Below are 10545 nucleotides of genomic sequence, written 5' to 3' on the forward strand. Positions count from 1 at the left end.
TTAACTTCTGCAATTTTTATTCTGGAGGCTATCAGGTATTAGATTTTGTTGAAAGCAGCAACGTCCATTGATTGTACATAATCTTCAAAAGCAGTGATCTTTTCTTCAAGCATATCAGTTCCAACTTTATCATCTTCAACTACACACTGAATTTGAAGCTTCTTGATTCCATAGCCAACTGGAACTAGTTTTGCTAAAAGGAAAATAAGACACCTATTAAAATTTACATTCTTCTGGTCATGATTTTGTAAGCAGGTCGCAGAAGTCTCATCCCTCAGAAACTCTCAGTGGCTTCTCAGTACATGAAAAGATATGGGAAGTACCAGTGATTTGTATATTTGGGGATTTCTGAGGGTGAGATGTCTCTCCCACTATCTCCAAGTTATTGGGACATTTGTTTAAGAGTCACCCGAATTAGATCCCCTCCTTTGGAAAACACAAGCAATGACTGCAAATTCTCAGGAGTGGCGTTTGCCAGTTACTTACAAGATCCCCAGACGAGGCCATCTGTTTGAATGCTTCTCACACACTCCTCCAATTTGCCCATGTCCGTCTCATCATCCCAAGGTTTCACATCCAGCAAGATAGATGACTTGGCAACAAGTGCTGGCTCTAGAGAAACCAAAGAACAGCTCAAAAAACCCACTAAGCACTTGCACATTTTCCTCCGTTTTAAACCAAGAGGGGTGATATTTTTTCCACGTCTCGAAAAAGCTGCCACAATATACTAAATAACCTCACTTAAGGATTTCCGAACTGCAAAATACTAAAAAGACCAGTCACACCTTTAAGACTAACCAACTTTATTGTAGCATAAGCTTTTGCGAGCCACAGCTTTCTTTGTCAGGTGCATCATCAGCTTTTGAGAACCACAGCTCTCTTCAACAGATATATTGTCAGCTTTTGAAAACCATGGGTCTCATTGTCAGATGCATCTGATGAAGAGAGCTGTGGTTCTCAAAAGCTTATGCTACAATAAAGTTGGTTAGTCTTAAAGGTGCTACTGGACTCTTTACTATTTTGCAACTACAGACTAACACGGCTAACTTCTCCGGATCTCTGAACTGCAAGTAATCTTTCCTCCTGCATCCAACTAAAAGGTCACAAGAATGGAAGAGATTATTTTGTCCGTCACACTGGAACCCCTTTCTCTTGGCTGAGAAAGGAGCATTGAGACACAGCGTAACTGCTGATTTCCCACAGTTGGAATACTGCAACTGCTACAGTTCAGAGCAGTTTCAGGCCAGTAGCTGTGGAATCCTTTATAACTAGGAACCAGTCTTCGCCATTAGAAGAAAAACAAAAGATTCACTTGTTAAAAAAAAGCACAATGTTTTAGAACTTTTATATCATGGCTAGCAAGAAGCATTGACTGGAACTGGAAATTTAACCAGTTAAAAAGCTACAGAGGTAAAGGGAGACCAAGTCTAAATTATATTTTGAATTATTTTTTTGGTTAAGCTAGTTATGAATTCTAAGTAAGTACATTCAAAGACAGGATTGTAACGTACTTTTGGCTTTCTTTGACTCATACTGGGCGAGTCGCTCCTCCCTTAACCTTTTCGCTTCTTCACTCTCCTGTAAGGAAAAAAAAGAATAACCATTAACAAAGTTTTATTTCATTATTAAAAAGCCCGGTGCTACCTGATCACATAGTGGAGACAATTATTTGGTTTAGTCACAACAACAGACAACTGGATTGTTCAGGTAAAACATATCATCATATTTTCAGCCGAAAGATGGTGATTTGGTTTTGTTCATCATGTTACCAGTTGAATGCTTTCCAAAAAATGCAGGTCACAAGAGCATCACAAGATCATTTCGGACAGTGGTGCTTCAAATAACCTGATGGAGTTTTGCGGGTTCTATTAAGACTACACAATTAAACTCATACGCTGCGACCAAATGTGAACTGGATGCTGGGTTACCTCTTCTTCGTCTGAGCCGAAGAGATCAATGTCGTCATCATCTTTGCTATCTCCACCTGTACCGGTGGCATCTTCAACATCTGCAGGGCCGTATTTCCCCAAAGCCTTCTTCACTCCAGGCAGGCTAGAAAACAGACAGCACTTAATGATATTCAGAGAGCCTTCCTACTAACTTCACAAACTTAAGAATCAAGTTAGCAAAACCAGAAGGAACGCTGGCAACTTAACTCAAAACCTAAATAAAAAGGCAAAGCATTATAATGCCAGTAACAAAGGAACCGGCCGTCCAGCATGCCTTCTATCCCCTCATTCTGCTGGATGCATAGACCAGGACTATGGAAGACATATATCACGGTATTAATTTCTATTCCACTATCATACATAAATCTTTAACTTAAGAGGATCACAGGAAGACCAAGCATCTGTTTTATCTATGCAGTAGTGTCTTTAGCCCTAGCTTTCTGTTCTCTGCTTCTGGTGAAGGCTAATCTAATAGCTCAGCAACTACAGCTTCTGTGTGCTACTTAATGGTTCATACAAGCCAATTATCCTGGAGTTTGCTTAGTAAGCAAGATTTGCACTGAACGCTCCATAGTGCTAAGTGCTTACCAGAAAGCTTTTCATTTTCAAAAGAGAACAAAAGAAACGGTTTTTAAAAGCATTGGAAGAGCTCCACCTGCTGCTTGAAAAGTGAATGGAATCACCCACACGCTCTCTCACACGTTCATTACTGCACTGTTTTTTTAACAGGAGTCGCTATGCTCGCAACTGGTCCCTCGACTCCAGCAATTTTGCTTTCCTTTACAGAATCTGCTAATGCAAATGGAAGTACGCTTCAGTGGCTTGACAGAAATGCGACACAAACTTTACGCAGTGCAAAAAGGAACGTATTTCATTTGTTGTATAAGAAAAAAGATGCAAGGCCCATTTCATTTTTGTCCTAAGATTATTTTCCAACAACAACATTTGGGGACAAATAAGGCAAAGATGCGTCATATCTAATTCTGAACAATGGTCTCAGAGTGTGAATCAAACAATCTGCACAGATGGGGCCACATACAGAAAGGGAAGGTTCTGCTTAAAACCCAGGGGAACCTCATAGTTTGCAGAAAAATGTGACAATGATGGAAAGGTTTTTTAAAGCTCCCCTAAACGTCAACCTACGAGAGGAGAGAGAATGACATTTCAGCTGCTATTCTGAGCACTTCTATAGACAGGCAGCAGTAGAGGAAGGAAGGTGGAAACAGGAGGGAGAGGGCAGGGGCAGCAGTGACAGCAGGGAAGAAAGGAGGGGTGGCAGTGAGGGAGGGAGGGAGCTGGGAAGGAAAGCAGGCAGGAGGAGGTGGTGGCAGGGAGAGGATGACAAAGGCGGGGGGGGGGGGGGAGATGGCAAGAGTGGTGGTTCGGGGTGTGTGAGTGTGTGTGTGGAAATTTTCCTCCCTTGTGGCCCATTTGTACACTGATTACGGTGAAGTATCACAAGCATGTGAAGTATTTTTTTAAAGGAAGATCTTAAATTTCCAGGAATAGCAAAACAAGGATAACATTCAATAACGCTTTTTACATTTCTCTCTTCAACTGCCATCAACAGACATGAATGAGGATACTGTACTGTCAGTGCTAAAATTTCTGAAACAAGCAGCATTTGGGTTCTGAAAATTAATGAAATGTGTATGAATTTTCCACATGAGGGGTCAGGCTAGGGCCTGGGAGACCCAGGTTTGACTCCCCCCTTTGCTACGGAAGCTTGCTGGCTGCCCTGGGACCAGTCACGCTTCACTCTCTCTGCCCAACCTACCTCACAGGATTGTCTCTGAGGATAAAACAGAGAAGGAGAGAAAATGGTTGTCAGCCAACCAGGGTCCCTGCTGGAGACGAAAGTGGGATGAAAATGACCTAAATAAATGAAGTAAGAGTGCATTTTTCCCCTAGAAGAAAGAAATATGGCATTGGATTCTTCTACCTCCATATCAAACGAATGATCACTAAACGGATGACCAAAGAGAACTGCAGAAACTTGAGCAGCACCACAAATGGTCATTCAAGCTGTAGCTTGTCCAAGTGTCTGTAGCATTAACTATTCCATCAACATATAGTGAGGGTCAACTAGAGATGGGAACGAAGCAGAAAAAAATGAACCATGTGGTTTGTCAAATTTCAGGAACCATAAACCTGCCCCCGGTTCACGAACCGGCTCGTTTGGTTTGTGATGTCACATCCAGGTCAGAAAATCATCACTTCCAGGTCAGCAGGTCACTTCTGGGTCAGCAGAAGGTCTGCAGGAAGTCCATCCCGTTGCCTAGAAAACTGATTGATTGGCACCAGGCTGTCTGCAGGGATGAACCAAAAAAACAAACCGGCCTAAAGTTTGTGGTGGTTGGTCAGAAACGGGATCTGACAAACCGCTGGTTCGCAAACCATGAACCACCGTGGTTTGTCATGAATTTTGGTTTGTATTTTGGTTCGTGCCCATCTCTAGTGTCAACATTGAGCATATTAACAGAGTTCAGAAGTGAAAATATTTTTTACATTTGAAGGGCCTTTACATTTAAAGGGACTGCAAAATGTGCCATTTCATTTAGGACAACAGACAAGACCTACCTTGTCTTTTGCTTGTCGTAAGATTTAATGTGGTTGTACCACCTGAGTGCATGGAATAGCTCAGGAGGAGGAGGAGTTCCAACTGCTTCAAACACGGCAACGTCAGCCTGGGATGGGACGTACCTACATGAAAACATATTCATGGTCAGACAGGGTATCTATTCAGCACATTTTGATATACACTGAACTGTGCTATTAGCAAGTCATTTTAAAGAAGCAAGAACGTTCCAGATAACCCAGGGAGGTTTATTGTATTTTCCTTGCTTTTTATCTTGAAATATAGGTCACCTTGAGCCACAAGAGAAAGACACAGCATGAATATTTAATAAAATAAAATGTCTGTCCATGTGAGCATGACCAAAAATGGTTTTGCTCTCAAGACAGCAATTATGTTGTCAGCTGGTATGCCATAAAATGAAAGATCTGAACATAGCAGTTCAACTATCTCCTTCAGCACAAACATCATGAAAATCCATTTGTTAGGAAATACTTCTCTGAAGCCAGCACTAGGATAAGCTTGAACAAAAAACTGCTTATTCACTGCACAGCTCAGTGAAGCCAATACCTGCAAATTTAAATCTAGCATTTCAGAACTGTGCAGCCATCACCCAAAGCAGCAACCGCTAAAGAAAAGCGTGTGGGGCTCTTCACACAAAGACTCTGTCCATTGTGAAGGATGTGCAAGAAAGGTGTTGAAGGTGTAAGCAACTGGAAGTGGGCCCCGAAAGTCGCTGGCTAATAGTTATGTCCCACCAGAAACGACAAACCAACAATAAGGAGCCACAATGAAATATATAACAAAGTACAAATCAATTTAGTCGTGTATACCATGTACAATAATAAAGTATGTTCATACAAAAATGACAGTATAATCAAACATCCTTAACAATGTGACTAATTGCTTCACGATAGACCATAAACCCTCAATGAGTTCCACCAGTGAACAACACTTGTAAATGATTTTTCATGCAGTACATTCCAGGTGCATTCCCCTAGTTCACTGGAGTATCTAGCCACAGATGGCAAAGCATTGAGGGTCCCTAAGAAAAACTCCGAGTTGGGGTGGGTCGCACTGTGGATGTGAAGCACCCTGTGGGGAATCCAGTCACACCGGGTTGATGGCTGCACCGCCCTACAAGCGTCCGGATTAAACAGCTTGTTTCAAGATGACCGCTTCCTCAGGGACGGTGTGGAAACGACCCTGGTGTGTAGTCCTATGTGTACAGAATAAAAATGTCTCATTCTGTTGCATTCCCCCTGCCCTCCAAAAGTTCCTGGGCACAAACACTCACCCAACTGTCGACGGAGAACCACTCTTTAATGCATAGATTCAGTGCACCAGAAAGGGACGGTCGTGAACTAAACCTCCACTTCCTGTTTTAAATATCTCCACTCTTAAAGGGGCAGTATCTATTATAAACTGTCAGCATGTTCGAGTACCCAAAGTTGAAAAGTTACAGGAAGCATGTTAAATTTAGTTCTGAGTTCAGCCCTCTCGGATGTACAGTACATAATCGGTGGATCCATTCCGCCTCTTTTCTAAGAAGTATTTTCTGTAGTGTTGCCCCTTCCTCCTTTTCTACAACAAATAGTGTGGTAAACTGAAAACTAGTGAAACCCGGATGGTATATCATATAATGTTCCACTAATGATGCCTCTCTAATTTGGTGTCTGATCCTGGAACGATGTTCACAGATCTGGACTTTCAATGGCCGGGATGTGTTCCCTACATATAGTTTATTACAGGGACATTTGATCAAATATACAACACTGATTGGCTGGCATGTAGAAAAGTGTTCAAAATGCACCCCCTTCAGTCTCTCATCCATTTTGACTTCTGTGAAGTGCCACACCATAGGGCATGCGACACAGTGTCCACAGGCATGACGGCCAATCGGATTTCTATTTCTAATGGCACTTTCACTGAATCTGGTGTGAACCAGCAATTCTTTGATGCTCCTTTCAATACACGCCTCTATTAATATTAAGAAAATCATTTTACGCCATTGGCATGTGCTTTCAGACATTAAAGGCTGTGAGAGGGAACCCACGGTGGGTTTTAAACGTACCAAAAACATCAAAGAATGTTCCACCGATTATGTACTGTACATCCGAGAGGGCTGAACTCAGAATTAAATTTAACATGCTTCCTGTAACTTTTCAACTTTGGGTACTCGAACATGCTGACAGTTTATAATGGATACTGCCCCTTTAAGAGTGGAGATATTTAAAACAGGAAGTGGAGGTTTAGTTCACGACCGTCCCTTTCTGGTGCGCTGAATCTATGCATTAAAGAGTGGTTCTCCAGCAACAGTTGAGTGAGTGTTTGTGCCCAGGAACTTTTGGAGGGCAGGGGGAATGCAACAGAATGAGACATTTTTATTCTGTACACATAGGACTACACACCAGGGTCGTTTCCACACCGACCCTGAGGAAGCGGTCATCTTGAAACAAGCTGTTTAATCCGGACGCTTGTAGGGCGGTGCAGCCATCAACCCGGTGTGACTGGATTCCCCACAGGGTGCTTCACATCCACAGTGCGACCCACCCCAACTCGGAGTTTTTCTTAGGGACCCTCAATGCTTTGCCATCTGTGGCTAGATACTCCAGTGAACTAGGGGAATGCACCTGGAATGTACTGCATGAAAAATCATTTACAAGTGTTGTTCACTGGTGGAACTCATTGAGGGTTTATGGTCTATCGTGAAGCAATTAGTCACATTGTTAAGAATGTTTGATTATACTGTCATTTTTGTATGAACATACTTTATTATTGTACATAGTATACACGACTAAATTGATTTGTACTTTGTTATATATTTCATTGTGGCTCCTTATTGTTGGTTTGTCGTTTATTGTGTCTAAGGAGCCGCCTCTGGTTCTGTGCACAGCACTGGGCCTTGATATGCTTACCCCATTCATCAGGCTTGTTCCAAGTGTGAAATAAGCTGTTTGTCTAGTGCTCTTTAATAAATACATGCGAACGAAAGGCTTATCCTGTTACAACTAATCCACCATTCAAGCATACATGAACACACACAAAGCTGCCTGTAATGATTTCAAGAAATGGGTGCATGCATCTTTAAATGTTTGGTGAGATAGGTGAAGAGTGGGGGTGAAAGAGAGAGATGAGTGAGTGATATGATTGGCTGATGACAGAGAGTGGGCGGAGTGAAGGCAGTTTTCAGTTACTGAGGGAGAGAAAAAGATTCAGTTAGGGCAAGAGAGGCGAGCTGTGTGCAGCCTGAGGGTGTCCATGTATTTGTGAGGGAAAGGCTAACTGTGTGTGAAGCCTTACAAGAGATCTGTGTGAATGAGTTTGGATGAAGCAACTAGAAGAACCAAGAACGACTTTTATGTAACCAATACGCTTCTTAAAAAATAAACTTTTATTTTGTTTTGTTATATCCCAGAGTAGCAGTCATTGTTATCTCCCATTCCTATCCTCAGGGCCACATAGAACCACGAAGGAGCCTGACGCATAAACACGTTACCAAAGGGGAAACTTAAATAAAACATTTTGGAATTTGATATTCCTGGTGGCAACTAACTACCCAGAGGGTGTGAAGGGAAAGATTAAGGCAAAATCCACCCTAAAGAAAGTACAGGTCATAACACTGCCTTATACTGAATCAGTGCATTGGCCTATCCACTCAGTGCTGCCTTCTCAGGCTGGCAGTGGCTCCCCAGAGTCTGAGGCCTTTCATGCCACCTAGCACCTCCTCCTGTTAGCTAGAGGGGCTGGGAATTGAACCTGCGACCTTCTGCACGCCAAGCAGATGCTCTTCCACTAAGCCACAAGCCCTCACCAGAGAAGATTTCCCCAGAATTGTCTTCAGAACTGCCATTTGATCCCCAACAGAGGCTTTAAGAAGCTAAATAGAGCACAATGCATTTGGCTAGAAACGCCAATCCACTGAAGGTCTTTCAGAGAATCTCATCATTCAAATCTTCAGGAGCATCAACACCCCACGCCCCCATAACACAACAACACACCTTGCCATTGACCTTTTCTACTCTGTTTTCATCAGTATTTTGCATTTGGCAACAGCCTGGACCTTCAGGTTATTGGCACAGCTTTGGGTACTGGCCTGGCCCACCCACATAGGAACAAAGCCAGGGCTTTCCCCCCAGCAGTGACTGCTCAATTCCTACCCACTCACACCTCTCTTATTGATGACATTTTCATCAGCTGGATCAATGCAAAGAAAACCTTCACCAGATTCCATCAGAACTCCAAGAACGTTCAGCACACCAGCAACCTGAACCTAGACAAGTCCACTTTCCAGATACAAAGGCCGCTACATACCAGAAACCTATTGATGGCTACGTCTCTCTCTTTGCGTCCCCACGTATCGTTCTGAGCACATGACACGATCCAAGGCCGACATTACCACCACAGCCACACCAATATCCTGAACAGGACTGCTACCACAAACACTCGGTGAACTTTCCTTATTTGTACTTCACGTAACTATACCATACCTTCTACTTCTTGCATCCCACAGTCCTTGAATCCCTCAGTTTAAAACTTTCGTCGCTTCATAACGTTACATAGGCACACATGACCAGGACCCACCTCACCTACTTTTGGGCCAGGACCCCAAACACTCCAGTAGCACCTTAAAAGACCAACTGGATTTCTAGGACAGGAGCTTTTGAGAGTCAAAGCTCTCTTCACCAAATATAGGGAACGGGGAAAGGTATACAATCCAGACAGAGGGTTATTTGCAATACCCTTCCCACTCCTTGCCCGATTATAGAGAACTGGACGTATAACTGAAGATTATAAAGAACTTTTCCAACTCCTTGTGTCCAATGAAGGGAGCTTTGACTTCCAAAAGCTCCTACCCTGGCAATCGAGTTGGTCTTGGAGGTGCTCCTGGACCAGAAAGGTTCCAAAAGCAACACGTATCAAGCCCCTAGCCCATCTTTAAAAGAGGCTCGCCAACCTCCAGGTGGCGGCGGGAGATCTCCCGGAATTACAACTAATCTCCAGCCAACAAGCAGCGGCTCCCCTGGAGAAAATGGCTGCTCTGGAGGGGGGACTCTGAGGCACTGCATCCCGCTGAGGCCCCCTCCCTCCCCAATCTCCAGGAATTCACTACCTGGGGCAGGTAACACCCCTCCCAGCCTTCAGCAAGGACTTTGTGCAGGTCTCCTCGGAAGTCAGCCCATGCCTAACTTCCAGTCAAACCGGCTACTAAGGTTGCCAGCCTTGAGCTGGGAAATTCCTGGCTATTTGGGACATGAAGCCTAGGAAAGGCAGGGTTTGGGGAGGGAAACGACCTCCACGTGGCATAATGCCATAGAGTTCCCCATCTCCAAAGCTGCCATTTTCTCCAGAGGAACTGATCTCTGTGGCCTGGAGACCAGCTGTGATTCCGGGAGATCTCCAGCCGCCACCTGGAGGCTGGCATCCCTGCCTGCTACTCCTCTTCGAGGGCGCGGGCCTCTCCGCAGCGGCTCGCTCACCTACCCCTCGATGTAGCTCTTGTCGGCTAAGAAATCGTTGAGGAGCTTCAGCCCCACCGCGCATCTCAGGTCTCCGAAGCCCATGGCGGCGCCCGCGTGTCCGTGAGAGGCCAGCCGGCGGCGGCGGCGCCGAGAGAGAGACACAAAATGGCGACGCGTCCGAAAAAAGAGGCGGCGCGTTCTCGGCGCGCCTTTTATATAGTCATGGTCGGCCGGATCCATCCGCGGACCATGGCGTCACAGTGTCCTTCCGCCGAAGAGGGAGGGAAACCGCCGTCGTTCCGAGCCGCCCTGAGCGTTTTAAAAGTCGGAGGACACAAATGTGTAAAAAGGCAACAGATGAAGGGCGGAGGGGAGAACAAGCGGTCATTGATGACTTTAAAAAAAGGGGGGGAGGGATTACGTTGGCGGATCGTAGTGCGCCTCTCATTGCCTCTCGCGGGGAGACAGCGAAGGCCGAGACTGTTACCGTAGCGTTCTCCCCTTTAAAGGGGTGGAACGAAGGCGGCCGAGCGCCTGACGGAAACTACCGAGGCCCCTG

General features: G+C 44.7%; 1 protein-coding gene and 2 non-coding genes across 3 annotated transcripts; all 3 read right to left on the bottom strand.

Moving 5' to 3' along the window:
* On the bottom strand, positions 1-10187 carry EEF1B2 (eukaryotic translation elongation factor 1 beta 2). The gene is made up of 6 exons (XM_054972624.1): positions 10009-10187; positions 4530-4652; positions 1929-2052; positions 1512-1578; positions 487-612; positions 1-193 (listed from the first exon to the last, which is right to left on the bottom strand). Exons 1-6 carry the CDS (start codon positions 10086-10088, stop codon positions 39-41), a joined length of 675 nt encoding a protein of 224 aa, XP_054828599.1. The 5' UTR covers positions 10089-10187; the 3' UTR covers positions 1-38.
* On the bottom strand, positions 1123-1258 carry LOC129325370 (small nucleolar RNA SNORA41). Its single transcript, XR_008596617.1, has one exon. It is a non-coding gene; the product is annotated as a small nucleolar RNA SNORA41 (small nucleolar RNA).
* Positions 1696-1772, bottom strand: LOC129325364 (small nucleolar RNA SNORD51). The gene has a single exon (XR_008596611.1). It is a non-coding gene; the product is annotated as a small nucleolar RNA SNORD51 (small nucleolar RNA).
* Positions 10188-10545: the final 358 nt, after the last annotated feature.

Source organism: Eublepharis macularius, chromosome 2 (assembly GCF_028583425.1).
Source record: "Eublepharis macularius isolate TG4126 chromosome 2, MPM_Emac_v1.0, whole genome shotgun sequence".
NCBI classification, from domain to species: domain Eukaryota; kingdom Metazoa; phylum Chordata; class Lepidosauria; order Squamata; family Eublepharidae; genus Eublepharis; species Eublepharis macularius.